The 18383-nt window shown below is 30.5% G+C and overlaps 1 protein-coding gene across 3 annotated transcripts in view; it reads right to left on the bottom strand.

Moving 5' to 3' along the window:
- Positions 1-18383, bottom strand: part of LOC127734571 (KICSTOR complex protein SZT2-like) — a 141550-nt gene that overhangs the window by 65784 nt on the left and 57383 nt on the right. For 2 of the 3 annotated variants that reach the window (XM_052244515.1, XM_052244523.1), the window contains exons 21-24: positions 9271-9389; positions 8740-8894; positions 1755-2729; positions 1186-1456 (exon numbers count right to left, since the gene is read on the bottom strand). In XM_052244515.1, the coding sequence (XP_052100475.1) occupies positions 1186-1456; positions 1755-2729; positions 8740-8894; positions 9271-9389 (1520 nt within the window). The remainder of the gene's footprint in view (positions 1-1185; positions 1457-1754; positions 2730-8739; positions 8895-9270; positions 9390-18383) is intronic. The other variant, XM_052244532.1, reaches the window with a different exon arrangement.

Below are 18383 nucleotides of genomic sequence, written 5' to 3'. Positions count from 1 at the left end.
ACTTCTGGATACTATCTTATGATCATAAACAAGCTTCTTTCCAAGTTTGGTAGAAATCCAGGATAATTTAAGAAAGTTATTAAAATTTCAAAAACTTTAACCACAGAGTGAATGTAATGTTTCCTGGCAGAAAAACTAAGTCCATTTATAAGTAAAATACGGAAAAAATAGAATTTTTTTTTACAAAATTTACTTTTGAATATAATCTTATGATCATAAACAAGCTTCTGTCCAAGTTTGGTAGAAATCCAGGATAGTTTAAGAAAGTTATTAAAATTTCAAAAACTTTAACCACAGAGTGAATATTTGTGGACGCCGCCAACGACAACGACGCCGACGGAATGTAGGATCGCTATGTCTTGCTTTTTCGACAAAAGTCGAAGGCTCGACAAAAACCATGACAAGGTTCCTGACCATGGACCGATTGATGGCTGCTATACATCCAGCAGCAAGTATAACATGCATATACAGGACAAAATCATGTTAATGTAATATAAAGATACATTACTAGTCAGTCAAACTGAGCTATGCTGAATCAGATATCAACATGCTAGCTTAAGCATCAAAGCCGACAGTCTGCAGTAAGACATGTTACCTTCAGGTCACATTATCCTGAATCTGTGGCACTCCTGAGTGTTGTGTGATTGGTGTAGCAGCAAACACCAGTTTTAAAGTCCTTGGTTTTATCTGGATAGGAATCAAACAAACAACCCCCACACTAGAGGCATTCAGGCTAACAGGTGACCACCGAAGAAGTTCTGGCCAGGTCACGTTATGAGATTAACTATAGGGCACAATGTGTAACAATTTGTCATCATTGCTGTTAGGTATACCACCAAGCAAGTAGGTAAAATATAAGGATTTTATATTTAAGAGGAATTTTTATCAAAGACTAGGTAGAAATACTAAGGATTTTCTACCCCAGGAATAAATTACTGTACCTTACCTGCATTTGGCAAAACCTATCGAAATTTTGAGTCCTCAATGCTCTTCAACCTTACGTAAATTATTCTTGCCAAGTTCTTTTCAAAATGGCATTGTTAGTTGAACATTTGAAAGTTAAAAAGACATGAGAGAACAGACTATTGACCACAGATGACGAACACCAAGTAATGGGAATATCTTACACTGGCCCTTTGGGCCAGGTAAGCTAAAAATAAAGAATATAAAAAGATAATGAATTACAATTCTTCCACAAAATCATTAAATCTGACAGATTGTCTTCGAGGAAAGAAGTCCTCCTCAACCTCCTCTTTTTCATCTTGTATAGCATTCTCTCTGTTAGCCAGATCAAACTTAGCTGATTCTGCAATCTTCTGAAAATGTTGACAGGAGGAGAGGAGGAATGTAGTAATATCTGTCTCTATAGCCAGGGATTCCTCACAGATGTTGTTAATAGCTGCTTCTACATCATTTTTGTGTACACAAAGATCCTGTTGTACACTCTGGAATACACCTGAAAATATCAGACACTAATTAACAATGGTGACACAAAGCTGAGAATCCATTTATAATTTGAACTAGACTCTTAGACACTGAAAATGGACTTGTATCTATCCAATCTTTGCATCCAAACAAAATGAAAATAGAAAATTATTTTATAAACACTTTGGAAAACTAAATGTTATGAACAAAAGTTATATTAATTAACTTCATATTGACATCAGCTCTTGCTATCAAAATATAATATTCTGGGTCAAATTAATCTTTAAATCTGTCTTTTCAAAAGGTTTATTAAAGATATTAAAATATACCATTTACAAAACAGGAATAGTATATATCTGTAAGCACACTGCATTGTTGTTTAAGTGTAGCCTCATTTTCATTATTGGAGCATTCGGTCAGCCTTCGTTCATGGGTTATCCTCATCCATGACATATACATGGTAGCTTCGTCACAACCTGGAGTAAATTCTCTTTCAAATGAAGGAACTTTAAACATTGGACTTTTGCTAAAACTTTCATCCCGATTACTTTCCATGAATGTCAGATCTTCATATAAGTCTTCAGGAAGTGTGAAATCCCAAGGATTGACTAACATGTCCAGCACATTAGGAAGATAACTCTCATACATGTAAAATGGAATTGTGTAATAATGGTATGGTTCTTCTTGTTTGCCATGTTTACCATAATGTTCTGGTTTATTCTCTTGTTGGCCATCATCTCTTGGAGCATCGCACGACTCTGTAAGAGTACTTGGTGATTCAGTAGGCGCACTTGGTGACTCTGTTGGAACACCTGATGACTCTGTTGGAGCACTTGGTGACTCTGTTGGAGCACCTTGTGACTCTGTTACTCTGTCTATTGTTTGATCACCTTGTGACTCAGTTACTCTGTCTATTGTTTGAGCACCTTGTGACTCAGTTACTCTGTCTATAATTTCATCACTTTCTGATGAACCCTCTTTGATTACTTCTAACTTTGTATCCAGTAGTAACAAATCATTGAAAGATTCTGGTAAAATTGTCATAAACATACGATTATTACTGACAGACTTCACAAAACAGCACCACTGAGGAATTTCTGTAGAATTACTGAGAATTTTATCGATAGAAAAAGGCAGAGGATGTTCCAAATCATCTCTAGAACGTTTTTTTAGCAATTCTAGGAACCTTTTACAGTCTGTTTTAGATAAGGACACTTTTTTGTCGAATGTCTCAGAGAGTTTGTCCAATAATAATTGAAATAAAATACTGTTTGATCCTTTTGTAGGTTGTTCATCTGTTGAAGCTACAAATAAAATGTAACTAAAATTAATTATGTAAACTTAAATTATATTTACAGAACGTAGGAATTAAAATGAATTCATCAATCAAACGGTAAATGTCCACTTTGCTGCAACTACCATCATCTAATCAATGATGGATAATACGTATTTGATAAACAAATTAACTTGCCTCAATGTGGGCCTGCTTAAATCTAAGACTTGATGGCTTGATTCTTGAATAAGCATATATTAAAGACAACAGATATCAAAACCCTCTTTTTGAAAGAAGAGTAGTGAAACAAGGGCAAAATAAACCCCAAAATACTTGCAATAATATTCTAGTCATTAACATTTTTGGACAAATTAATTTTATTGACATTCTAAATAATAAGTTGACTTTTATTAATTCAGTGTTGTAAGTGATTGTCATTTGGTACTTTAAAAATTCAGTGGTTGTCATTTGTTGCTGAATTTATATTTATTATGATGTTAGTTTTTTTTTACCATAAATCATGCTGTTAATTTTCTTGTTTGAATTATTTTTGCATTTGTCATATTGGGGCCTTTTAAAGCTTGCTATGTAGTAAAGGTTTTGTTAATTGTTGAAAGCTGCACATTGGCCTATAATTGCTAACTTCTACTTCATTTGGTCTCAGGTAGAAAGTTGTTTCATTTGCAATTATAACACTTCTTATTTTTATATTAAGAGGTGAAGGAATTTGTATACCTGACATCAATCATTTCTAATATTCATTGTTTCCATAATGTAAAGCACCCTAGCAACTTATGCTCAAGTTGATTCAACATAATATATTTCCTCATATATAATTTTCTTATACTTTGCCAAAATGAAGATTTTACCCTGCTTTTTTCAAATATATAATAAAAGTATGGGTCACAATGCTACTTTTCAGGCTACAAGTTTAAAATTGCCCAATTTTGTATAGATTATTCATGAAAAAACATTTTTTTGTGTGAATAAAAAGATTGATTGATTTATTGGTTTTGAACGCCACTTCTAGCACTATTGTGCTATTTCATGGTAGTCAGTTTTTATTGGTGGAGGAAGCCGGAGTGCCCGGAGAGAACCACGACCTTCGGTAGGAAAACTGACAATCCTAGTCAATTAAGATTGGAGTCAAGTGCACCTGCCATGTGCAGGATTTGAACTCACAACCCTAGTGTTGACAGGCTAGTGATACAGTAGTTCGACTACTTAGACAACTCATTCACCAAGGCCCCTAAATAAAAAGAAATCTAAGAGATAGAATTTTGCAATAAAATATGAGAAGATAGGTTTTATAATATGCTTTAAAAAAAATAAAAATAAAAAGTGATATCACTAAACTTGTTTTTTTTACTTCAAGTAAAAAATGAAAATTTCATTAAAATTCTTTTATAAAATTTTTACTATGAGAGTAAATCTTCCCTTATATGTCATAAGTTGAAAAAATTAATAGAACAAAACAAATATTCAGTACTTGTTAAAACAGTATAAATAATGCAATTAATCACTTATTTTCCTCATGTAAATAAACAGTCTTACACATTAATTGCCAATCTGTCTCAAAACATGCAAATTTAAGCAAAGAAATAGACTCATTGTGTACTGCAAGTTTACAATCCAAGATGGCTGTATGCAGTTAATCTACCTTAAATCAGATGTATCTGAGAAATTATAGTACCAACAACTTATTTTGGTAGGAATAATAAAGTCATAAAGCAGATGTGTAACACAAAATTCATATCTATTACAAAAATGTATTAGACCAGGGAGCTCATGTCAATAGATATAAACAATTCACCACAATTTCTTGCAAGTTGGTGAATGCATTTTTAAGTTATTGTCCGAAAACTGGAAAATCCCCCTTTTTTTAATGAATAAAACCCCATAACTCGGAAACGTAAAATCTAAAATTTATATAAAACGAAATGGAGCTCACGTCAATAGATATAAACAATTCACCAAAGTTTTATACAAATTGGTTAAAGCGTTTTTGAGTTAATGTCCGACATGTTGACAACGAACGGACAGACGGACGGACAGACAACGGTATACCATAATATGTCCCGTAAACGGACGTATAAAAACCCTTACAGTATAGACAGATTAGGTCCAGACAAAGTAAGTCCGGACAAATTTGGTCCAGACAAAAGTTAGCACAGACAAAATTGGTCCAGAAAAAGTTGGTACAGGCAGTTAGTCCATAAAAAGTTGGTCCAAACAAATTTAGTCCAGAAAAAGTTATTTCACACAAAAGTTGTAAAGAAAAAGTTGGTCCAGGCAAAGTTGGTGCAATAAAAAGTTGGTCAATACAAAATCAGTCTGGACAAAATTAATCATGAAAAAGCTAGTCCAGACAAACAGACACACAAACATAAACATATAAAACCTAAATTTTTTGGAAAATAAAATAATAGCCTTAGTTAGTCCAGACATACAGACAGGTGAACAGATACCTATAAAACCAAAAATATTAATTGCTGAAAATTGTACCCTACAGGTATTCATTAATAATTCAAATGAAAATATGGGACTCAGTGGCCGAGTGGTCTAAGTAGTCGAACTACTGTATCACTAGCCTGTCAACACTGAGATTGTGAGTTCACATGGTAGGTGCGCTAGACTCCAATCTTAATTGACTAGAATTTCAGTTTTCCTACTGAAGGTCGATGGTTCTATCCAGCATTAAAACACCAATCAATCAATCAATCAAGTAAAAATAATTTATTGATTGATTGTTTGTTTGTTGCTGTTTAATGCCACTTTCAGAATCATTGGTTTTATTGTGGCTGTCAATTTTTATTGGGAAAGGAAGTTTGATAACCTGGAGAAAACCACAGACCTGCAGCAGGAAAAACGGGTAATATTCAGAAATTAAGATTGTAGTCAAAAGCACCTGCCACAAAACCTTAGTGTTGACAGGCTAGTGATCACTATAGATAATCTGCTTAGACCACTGGGACACTGAGGCACCTACCTAAAAATTATTGAAATAATGGATTGTGAAGAGTTGTCTCATTGGCAATCATACCACATCTTCTTACTTTTATATAAATTAACTCTTTAATAATTGACCATAACATTTTCATGATATTACAGTTGTGACTCCCAGTTTTCAAAATTCTGTTTTAATTGTTTAAATGGCTGTAACAATGCTTTTTCATACTTAATGCACAAGCTCCTTTTATTGTGTTTGGTAGAAACAATATGTTGAGATTTGATATAAGTCCTCAATTCTGCCACTGAGTTATTGTTAAAATTTATCATCATTTTGTTTTTAAAATTGCCCAAAATAATATCATGTGATATGCATTATCTCATGATAAAATACATTTACCTATCAATACTGGAAACAACAAGTGTATCACTACAACCAATAAATAATTTACTAAAACGTTTAATAATCTTTTTACTTCTCCTTAGGCAATTAATTTGATTACTGTAACAGTTTTTCTTGTGAAAGACTTACACAAATGCTAGTATTTTGCTTTTAATTATTGGTTAACTATTCAGGCTGTCTTTAAGGTAACTGTTACTTGTCCATTTCAAGGACCACACTGAATTTATATTTCAATTTAAATACAAAGTCTTATGATTGTTCATTAATATTAAGCTATTTTCAGTATCAAATAAAAACACACTTTGACTGGAATTAGGAACAGGCAAAGGATGAAATAGCAATGAAAAAAATTAACTTGTTCATTCAGATTTCTAAGTAACCAAGGTAATCAAGGGTCTGAAATATATATTGATGTGTCCAGTATGGTGTGTAAGTGACTATTTTCAATAAAATATGAATGAAAAGAGACGTGGGTACATGCCAATGAGACAGTAACCCAACTACATAAAGACATCAAGAGGTCAATGTACAGTCTTCAACAACAGACTGGTTTTTGTGAATATTTCTAACTCTATATCACCCCAAGTCTAGAAAAAGTTTAAAAATAAAAAGTAATTAATCATGTGCCTGGCTCTTCAAAATTAAGCATCTAAAACAGCCATCAATTCAAGATGCAAAATATGAAAAATTTAATTTCAATTTGTAGGAAATATCATTTGCAATGAATCAGATTAATTCAAATTAAGAGTTTAACAGTAAAATAAAAACTGTTATCACAGAGATATTTCTCGTCTTTTTGTAAATTTGATTATGCAAATGTTGAAATTAAAAAAGCAATACTTTAACAAGTTACATAAGTTATGCAAATATTCAAAGTCAATGAACCATGACTGAGGTACATGGCTAAACAATATCCATGTAAATGAGATGTGCCAATGCTAATACAACTGCATTCCAAATACCATTGACTTATCATAAGTCGTTCCCTTTAAACAAACCTAAACACAAACATTAACTTGTAAACTATGTAAAAGTTTCAAAGTCAATGAACCATGAAGAGGGGGTGGGGCTATATAATCTCCATTGAAACGATACTTGCAAATGCCAATAAATTTGCATACCAAATATCATTGACTTAACATTAGCAGTTCATCTTAAACTGATCTAATCACAAACTAATACATGTAAACTAAACAAAAGTTTCAAAGTCGATAGACCATGACTGAGGGGGCAGGGCCAAATATTCTCCATGGAAATGAGATGTACTGATGCTTAAACAACTGAATACCAATTAACATTGGCCTACCACTAATGGTTCCCCTGGAACTGACCTAATCACAAACTAATACATGTTAACTAAGCAAAATTTCAAAGTCAATAGACCATGACTAAGGGGGCGGAGCAAAATAATCTCCATGCCAATGCTTATACAACTGCATACCAGATATCATTGACCCACCGCTAGTGGTTCCCCATAAACTGACCTAATCACAAACTAATACATGTAAAATAAGCAAAAGTTTCAAAGTCAATAGACCATGACTGAGGGGGCAGGGCCAAATAATCTCCATGGAAATGAGATGTGCCAATGCTAATACAACTGCATATCAAATATGATTGACCTACCACTTGTGGTTCACCATAAACTATACCTTATCACAAACTAATACATTTTTGACTCCGTCAAGGCGAGACAATGATATTGGAAAAGTGGAAAAAGCTTCTCAAACTAAAATACTGAATGATGACACACATTGTCAGAGCAAGAGATACTAATAATTACAAATTTATTTCAATATTAGTCTACTGAAGAGAAATTTTTATTTTATTTGGTCAGTACAGAAAAATAAAACTGTAAAAAGTTACGAGAAGAAGCTGTAGACAATTCTGTTTTAAGTGGTGCACATTGCAAATAAATTATATTAGTTTATTTAGTTTTATAGTAATAAAGTAATGAGTGTCAACATTTCCCTCATACAACCTTGTAACACACTAAACAACATACTAGTAAAACTGCAGAAATAAAATTGTTGATATTGAATAAATAAAACATCAAATGTAGGTTTGTATGTTGTTATTCAGTATTGGTATATGTATTTTCATCACTAGCAGTTTATTTTTTGCACAGCCAAATTAATCAATGAGTGATTGGTTTTTAAAGGAGAAGTTAAGTTCACAAACTCAACAGAACAATAGCTATTGTATTTATTCAATGGGACAGTTCACCTTGCAAAAATTTAAACTGCCTGATAAACAGCAACCGATTCTGAGGAAAGGTTTTTATTAAATACTTTAACCTCTCTATTTCCTAAATCATATTCAAAATATATAGAAATGATTTTGGAAGATGTATGCAAAGAAACCACATATAAATACCTTATTATTATCAAACATTTGACATGCTATTGCGCCAAAAACAGGAGATTTGTAAATTTTCAACTGAAATTTGCTTAAATTTCATATGGTAAATTTATTCAAAATGTTCATATAGAGATTGGACACTTTTGGATAAAGAATTCTAAAGTTCTATATATTTGTACCACATTACCATGATAAAGGTTCACATGTACAAAGGCAATAGTTATAACGCCATAACTGTGTCTGCCTTTTCTTTAAATCAATTCGATACACATTGAAATGATTTAATACCCAGGGAATTATGATATTCAAATTTTTAAATATAACATACACAACATATATGTCGAGAATAAAATTTCTGCCTGCTGACTTTTGGGTAGCAGAGACAACAAATCAAAAGGGAATGGCATCTGGTGTATGTTTGGTGGAGTTGTCTTCTCTTGCTGTTTGTTTTCATACTGGCCAGGAGGTCCATCTCCAAAGAAACTACAATTTATAAATACAGAATTCATTCATTTGTTAATTGCTCTGAATTTTTTTATATCTATGCTTGTTATTATATAAATTCAATTTATTCCATGACATTGAAATTGTTTTTCATCATATACTATAAAGATAGACTTCCTGTGAGACAGGATAGAATGTAAAAATTATATAATTTTGCTAAAAAGCGGAACCGTACAAAAAAATATGATTTAAAACAATGACATAAATCTATCATTACAAAATTTGCTGTCAAAAATAGTGTATAAAGCTTGTATCTGAAAAAAACATTTTTCTAGATCTCCACCAAATTCTGTCCTTTAGCAACATGTACATTATCAGACTGTACTGTAAGTTCATAGAGGGATACAATATTTACCTTCCACTGTACAGCCAGAAAAAATCTTCTGATGGAAAAACAGCATTATTTTCACACACCCATACTAAGTGTTCAAAGGTCACCATACATGATATACATTCTTGGTCAACTGGAAAAAACTAAAATAGACAATGTAGCGTTTCTAAGTGATTTAGCAATGCTAAACTGTGAAGAGTCTACTATTATATTTAAATACTTAAATATGTCACAATATACTTCTCTTATCTTATATTTATATAAATTACAGTATTATTGGGTCTTCCTCTAATGGCAGAGGATCAAACATCAATCCTAGGAAAATTGAATTTTACAAAAATGTATGAAAAAATTGGCTTTTTTCTGGTCATTTATTTGGGGGTTGATCAATACAGCTTAATTCTGTCACAAGAAGAATAAGTTATAGATTATTTTGCATCCTGATTTTTCTTCACAAAATGAAAATTTTTGCGCTGCTTAATGCTGTTATAAGACAAATAAGTTCAAGATTATTTGTGTGCTTAATTCTGTCACAAGATCTATAAGGTACAGATTATTAGTTCCTGCTACAAATTCTTAAACAGAATCCCACCACTTTTTTCATTTCTATTGCAGTTTTTGAGATTGGCCCTACTACTGCACTTTCATTGTTTCTGTAAAATATAAAAAATGTTGAATTTCTTGTAAAACTAAATGCAAAAATTGTTTCTGGTTTTTTTTCTGTCCCAGAAAATACAACTCATGACAAATATTTACAATGTTGTCAAAATAAAAATGGTGGTATTTAGAAGACCTTATAAAGTTACAGTCAGCACAGATTTAGCTGGTGTTAACATAAACCAATCATGATCCCATCCAACACAAAACATACACAAATGCATGCACACATTTTACATAGCATAAACCATGCACATATGTCAGAGATAAATTATTCTTCTGCAAGCTGAACAATTTTTTGCTGCTCAAATGAAAAATCACTTGCATAGGCAGCTAGAACTCAGTCAAATCTTAGGTAAAACGGAATGAAATTTTAAATTCAATAGCTAATAAGTTTTTAAATGTCTGCAAAATCCTATATATAACTGTACTCCTAAAAAAATCTGACATCATTACAAGATTTATAATCTGTTTATATAACACACTTAATTTTATCAAACAAAAATTCAGAAAATATTATTTGAACATAAAAACCTATGAATTTTAAACTATATTTATATATTGAATATTAAAAGAGAACCTAAGATTAAATTATGATGAACTTTAACAGATAAGAAGTAAATATATGAGTTGTTAGTTAATTTTATCTGTGAACAGATAGGAGAGCCATCCACAGAGAGGTGTCTTACGCTACAAAATGGCTGACATCAAGTACTGTTTAAACACTCGTTAATCACAAGACCAACTTTCCCAGGCAACGGGACCAGTTTGTTCTCGTCCCATGATTAAACAGATAGCCTAAAACAATATGAGACGATGTGTCTAAAGGTTAATGTCTAATGACCCTGTGTGTGGATACAGACATTTTATCTGTTCACATTTATATTCATAATTATCACAACTGCACATCATTTCTTGAAGGCAAATTACCGGGGTATGCCTAAATCCTTTAGATTATGCCCAGTAATTTTCTTGGTGCAAATTAAAATCTGCCCATAATTTTATTTAAGTCTTTTTTTACAATATTTATCCAAAATTATGCGTGTGCATGATTGTTTAGTGATGTATGGCCCCTTTGTGCTGACAGATATCTGGCCATGCATCTAGGTGTCTAATTCTAAACTGAATGTCTGTGTGGACATCTCTATTTTATAGATATAGCTGAATATATCAACTTTCTATCAGTCTAGCCTGGTGTGACAAAGCATATATGATCACAAATATCAAGAGATCATATCATATAAAACCTACCATTAAAGTACTGAACAGTATATGCAATTTTACTCAGGACTGACATGGTTGAATAAATAACTTTTGTAATTTTCAAACCTTCTGCTATGGTGTGAATAGGCATGGTTTGAAAGTAAATGTCATAGTTCTTATCAGAGAAAACTTTACAATAAAAGCAAAAAAATTTGAGTAAAATTTAAACAAAAATTTTCAAGGTTTTACACAATAGTAAAAGAAATTAATTAGATAAAAATAATTATTCCTGTGAAAATGTGCTATATCTATGCATTCCTCCAATATTTTATAACAGATGACAAATTCTCAGATTGCACATTTTAAATAAGATCATGACAAATTCTCAGATTGCATATTTATATAAGATCATGACAAATTCTCAGATTGCATATTATACATGAGATCATGACAAATTCTTGTCTCATATTCAATTAAGAAACACATGTGCACTATTCTTCTGTAAACCATGCATGACATTCTTCTTCATATTGACTAGTGCTATATGTAAATAAGAATACATTAAAATGCTAATTTACATAAATGCATATGTATATTGAAAGATTACTTCATTAAAAAAATCATATTTTAAGTTCAAGCATATCTCTTTTTCTTCTGGTACAGTATAATTACACATGATATTGCCTATAAGTCTCAATGTCATCCCTTGACCACATATCAGGTCATAAGATAATTCTTGAGGATTATATCACAACTGACATGGAAAATGGTTTCATAATCTTTTTATCATAGATTTCCCACACACTAGTTTGTGAGTAATGCCTGTAATTTTAACATGTGTATAAAGGGGCAATTATTTTATAAAGTTGTCTTAGGTTGCTGGTTTTCAGAAGACATAAACTGCCTAAGATATGTTTCTGAAAATGTAAATAGAACAGAATCTTTCATGAGTAAATTCTAAATATGCATCCAACTTGCTGAAGCTATACAAAATATGGCATTTTAACCATGATTTTATATGGACTGCAACTGATATGGTTAAATATAATTGACCTTGCACAAGGTGCACTTAATACAGCCATTCTGATCATTTCATTAGGCCAAAAAATAGTATACATCAAAACAAATTGTATGATAAGAACTTTTCAGATACTATTCAGAAGTACTTTTTGTTAGTTATGACAAGGATTTGTATAGTGATATAGTCTATACAAATCCTTGGTTATGATATTAGCTTACTTACAGTTGCAATCTGAGTAGAGTTAGTTAATCTGTTACTCACAGTATCCAGTATCCACAGATTGATCTTTGGTTAGTGTAGTTATTCCAACAGTTAGTCAGGTTAGTTGAGGTTAGTAGTTATTAGGTGAACGCCTGCAGTTGGAGGAGTTGAATCTCATCCTTAATTTTTATGATGAGATAAAACCCTCTCCACTACAAATTACACCTAGTCTCAAAATCCTCATAAATCTGGTCACAATCTCCATTGCAAAAATTAGGCAAATTTTTAAAACATTCTCTCATAGAAATTACATGTCTCCAAAAGAACAAACAAAACCCCATAGTCAACTCAACTTCATAAATCAGATACTGCAATTCTTGAAAGATTTATATTCATATTACTATGAAAATCAGAAACAAAAGAAAGCACACATACATCTGTAATCTACATACTATTCTATTATAGATTTGATCTGTCAAACTAACACTAACAATCAAACCTGGAAACAGCAGAAATAGCAAGAAAACAGGTCCAAACTCAGTCCTACTTAAGTCAACAATTCAAAAAACATTTGGCAGAATTAAAATCTAGCAAAATGTAATCTTGAAATTTTTGTACAAATATAGTACAGTCAATGCATATAGTAATAACTATCCTTATCAACTAAAAACAGTGCTTAACTTTTTTAAAATAATCAAATTCCAAGTCATAGCCACTTTTATCATTTGAACAGGTCAACATAAAAATGCTGGCTCATCTATATTTCAAAAGACCCACAAATAAACCCTACATTGTGTAACTTATAGAAAATATTTCCTTTCAATATACACATAAATTTTGTAGTACTATAAGTGTGTTCTCAAAGCAAACAAATTTATTTTCTACAACCAATAAAGTTATAAATCTAAATTTAAACAATAACTCATCAATCTATTTCCTTTAAATTTATTTGTCTCTTCAAATATTGTATGAAATTAAACTTGACATTTTATATACATTTTTCACAAGTAAAAAAAATCTAAAAATAAAGTCAAAGGAAATAAAACAAAAAGGCACGACAGAAAAAGAATAAATTGAATTTTACCTGAACAAGAAGGTTTAATCAACCTCACAAACATGATTTTAGTTCAAACTTCACCTAAGTAACACCAAAAAAAACTGAAATCCGAAACCAGCTAGCACTTGTTATTCTACAGCTTGTCTTAACAAATCTGAGTTGTTAACTAGCTGGACTATAATATATGGATATGGCGACCCTAATACTATTTGTACCGTGTAATGACAGTTACTCAAATATTCAGAGATCATCCTAAAACCTAACATTGACCATGTCATCTTATCTACGCGATCCCCATCAAGAATGCACAAATATCAAATATTGAATATGTATAGACATGAATTGTTTTACCCGTTATCTATAGTCATCATTTTTGAAGGAAGGTATAATATATTATCATTTGTGTTAAAAATTTGATAAAATTCAGAATACACTATATGATTTTTTTCTAAATTTCTTTCTAGTTTAGTTTTTCTTTAACCCAGTTTATCAAATTATGTATTTTTAGGTGCTATTTACCCATTTTTCATTAAAAAGCAATTTTAATTCAAATAACAAAAAGAGCTGATATTATTTTACAACATGCAGAAAACTTTTTATTATATTTCTAAAATGTGACTTTTTTAATATTGATTACAAATTAAATATTCCTGTTTTACTAAAGCATAAAAGTCAAACTCACTGTATCAAACTTTGGTAGAATACCTAAAGTACATCAGATCAGTTAAGGATTATGTAGAAAGGTTAATCCAACATGCATGAAAATTTTGTAAGAAATTTAACCAAAGTAGTTTATCATATAATTATGTGTCAAAAACACACATTACCCAAAATGCATCAGAATTTGCAAGAAATTTTATCCAATATGCATCAGATATTTGGCTAAAGAAATTGCAGTCTATCATGCATTTAGTAGAAAATGTTGCATACAAAGCAATTGATATTTGAAATGAAAAAACTGATGAACTCTAAATAGATACTTTACAAACGTTTCTGGAAATGTTTGAAGCATAGTTCAAAATGTTGTTCCATCTTTTAAATAATTAAAAGTTTTAATATTGCAAGACATAATCAGATTATAATAAAAACAGAATGGAATTGCTTTTTCAGAGACCAGACAGGCTCTAACTTTGCAATACTATCATTTCATTGTACTATCATACAGAAATCTGTGTCATTTACTTTTTTCCTAAGTGGCTAACTCTTATAAAATGTAAATAGAAGACTTTAGGATACTTAACAGGCAACCATTTATATAATTTATAAAGATAGATAACACTGACAGAAATTGATTTTTCTATGTTATATTGTTGAGGGGGTGATAGCCAAACATTTCTCCAATACCTATCTATCACCTTGAGTTTCTCTACTAAACATGTATGAGGATTCTTTTATTTCAATCAAATAGAAGAACTGAAAATATGTTCTTATACTTGCCAAGTCAACTAAATTGAGGGGAAATTCCACATTTTCTTGATACATTACTTGAGGCAATCTTCATATGTGATAGTCATAGCCTATTCTATTTTATTCTATAAAAATGTTTAATTTTCAGTATAAAAGTTAAATGATTTGGATACTCAATAAATACATTTGTTGCTTTTAATTTTTTGCTCTTGTGATTTGGACAAGTTGTTAGAAGAGTTTGCTGAGATATCTATTAATTTACATAATTCCTGTTATTCTTTGTACACATTATGCATTGCAATAATAAAAGTATTATTATCTTTACCACAGATTTATAAAGTATTTATTAGTGTGTTTAATATCATGGTTATGCCTATTTCAGAATTACTGGTATATAATCAATCATTGATTTATTTTCCATATAATTCAATTCTGTGATTTAATTTCATATGATTAATATAAATTTGCAAGTTTGAATAATTTATGCATGCCACCACATAAATATTAATTAGGAATATTGGGAAAAAATGATAATTAAGCTAAATTCTTTGACATGAGAAAATTTTGCAGTCTTTAAGGTGTATTGTCTACCAATTGGAGATTTTCTTGATTGAAATATATTTCCAACAGAAATATTATAATTTATCCCATATTCCACAGGAGATTACCAATGTTTGGCTGAAGAATCCCCTAAATACTAGAGATATATACCTTTAGTCTGCAGTTTATCATGTATGAATTTAGAATTTCATAAAAAGAGATTGAAATTACCAACGGTGCAATCAAATACCATGTCCAATAAAAAAGACAACATGATGGCTAATAATAAAATGGACTTAAAGACAAACAACAAAAACAAAACACTTGACAGAAAACCAAAACTGTAAATAAATGTTATATCTTGGTCTGTGTGAATAAGTCAACATTACAAATAAAAAATGTATTGAAAAGGTAAGAATGTGGGTTGAAATTCATAGTTATCTTTACAGAACCCATGGACACTTTGTTAAATTTTCCAGTTACAATTTATATACCAAACTTTACTACAATTATTCTCAACCTTCAAATGTAAAGACTATGCTTTACATCCAAATGATCTAAATACCACACAGGATTACTTATTGAAAATACTGCCTATCTAAGGCCCATGCACAGGTTGTCATGTCACACTAGCTTTTTAAGAAGTTTTAAAGCAATGATTTCTATATGCATTTCTTCAAAATGGACTAAACAGTATGTTCTTAGTTAAAATGAAGTACTGGTGTCATAAAAAAAATTCTGGGAAATAATACAGTAAATTTTCTCCCCCAATATAGGTTAATGTTAAGATATTTTGATGGACAGGACTTCACTTTGTCAACATTAGATATAAAATACTCTTTGATTCAAGGAGATAAGAGAGCACAAACAATTTAAACCATTAATCCTCATCTAAATAATTCACACAAAATTTGCTGATAATATTCATAGAGAAATAAGTTTATTAGGTTTTTAATTAAGTCATCAATTCTTTGTACAATGTTCACAACTTTCCATTGTGTTTAGATATTTCAAATACAAGATGTATCAAGGAAAGATTAAGGCTGTTTAGGTTTTTTTCCGAGGGATAGCACTTCTAATAACTATTATATAAAAAAAAGAAAATTCCAATAGATTCTTTATATGTACTTGTCCAAACTTGATCAAGTTTATCATGACATTGTTAAAAATTTTACAATTTTGATATATCATGTGTTTGTGTAAAACAGATTTTTTTCCATCTGAATAATGTCTGATTTGGAAGGAAATGACCTTTATATGGATATGATAAATAATTATTTTCTGCCATCAGGAAAGGTTTTAAACTTTAACTTTTATTTTATTGCAATAATTAATAGTAATGTCAGACGATAGACAGATTAAAATGCCTTTTCTCTATATTTTGATTTTGAAGCTCATTTCAGTAAAAAAATAAATAAACATAAAATAAAACATGTATAAGTATAATAGCCTTAGTTTGCTTAATCATCTAATTCTAGAAAGATATCATCCTGTATGTCCAGGTCTCTGTTTACTCAGAAACAAATCTGATCCATTTATTATAATATAAACAGCAAACACTTAAACTCATCTTTATATAATGGGGTCTTAAAATAATCTGGCCAAGTTTACAAATTTGGTTTATCACTTATGTGGGAACAAATATTTGTGAAGTGATTATAATTGACAAAACCAGAATTCTCTTCCATGAAAGTCATCCCAACCACATAAAAGTCAGACAAGAGGACAACACTTGTTTATTTATTATAGAAAAAAAACATTTTTACCATCATTAATTGTCTCCCTTTAAAGACAAAAAGACCACACGATATATCCACTTACAATTGTATACTAGAGAACTTGTCAATTTGTTAAAAGTGTATAATTATCTCATACCATATCCTTAATTGGTATATTATAAGTATGAAAAGTAGAATTGTCAACTGTGGAAAAGTTTGCATGTATATTAAGTTTGTTAAGATTTTTGAGATAAGCCACTTACAAGTTAACTATTATTTTAACTTAAGGGATAAGGCACATCTTTTTAGGATTTCCTTTATTATAAATTAAAGTTTGTAAGGCCAAACATATGAACTCTTAAGTAATACTAATTCTAATAGCAAAATATGACAAATATATAATACTACTATCTAATAACAACTCTCTTGTCTCAAGGTCTTTTAAACTTTTTTGATTTTATAAGACCAAAATGAACGGGATGACAGTGTGAACTAATTCTACTAGCTTAATACCAAATACCAAACCATACCATTTTGACAAATATTTCATACACATTAATACAATCAAGATACTGGTTTAGGGTAAATAAAAACAAAATTTATGCTATTGTCTGACTTATACTTTTATGTACATTTTTACGATTCTCTCATAGTTTATCTCATTGGTGTAGGCTTCCATATTTAGCTCTTAATAGCCTTATTTACTTATTCTAACATAAACCTCCCCAAATTCAATCTATATTTAGCTATCAATATCCCTTATTTACATTATACTACCATTACCCCACTCCTCTAATCTTAATTCATAATTTACATTATACACCCTGAGTAGCCTCCCCCTTAATTCTATATTCAGCAATCAATATCGCTAATTTACATTTTACTTATTCCCTTAATTCAGCCCAATATGCAACATGTTCTCACGGTTAAATAATACGATTTTTTTAAATGATAATTTTACGTTTGCATCAGATTTTAAAAAATCTTAAGATCATACCTTTTAATAAAATACATTCTTCCTACAGATAAGAAAAAAAAATTAAACTGGTTGTTCTTCAAACAAACAAAGGGATCAAAATGATGGCAAGATTTCCCCCCTTTAAAATATGATAGGAAAAGATTAACTTGGCCACAAGAGGTTTGAAATTATACTGGAAACAACAGGTGGTTTGTCTTAAGGAATGATAAAATGTAACGCTGATAATGTGTCCATACCGAAAAGTCATGCTGTCGTCTAGAAACTATCTCATATGGTTCAAATATTTTCGTTTATATTTAGACAAAATCTCAAGGATGATTTTTTTTTTAAAATTTGTACAGTAAAGGGCAAAAT

Source organism: Mytilus californianus, unplaced genomic scaffold (genome assembly GCF_021869535.1).
Source record: "Mytilus californianus isolate M0D057914Y unplaced genomic scaffold, xbMytCali1.0.p SCAF_1, whole genome shotgun sequence".
Lineage (NCBI taxonomy): Eukaryota > Metazoa > Mollusca > Bivalvia > Mytilida > Mytilidae > Mytilus > Mytilus californianus.
Note: the sequence above shows the minus strand (reverse complement) of the source record. Positions and strands in the feature narration are given on the sequence as shown.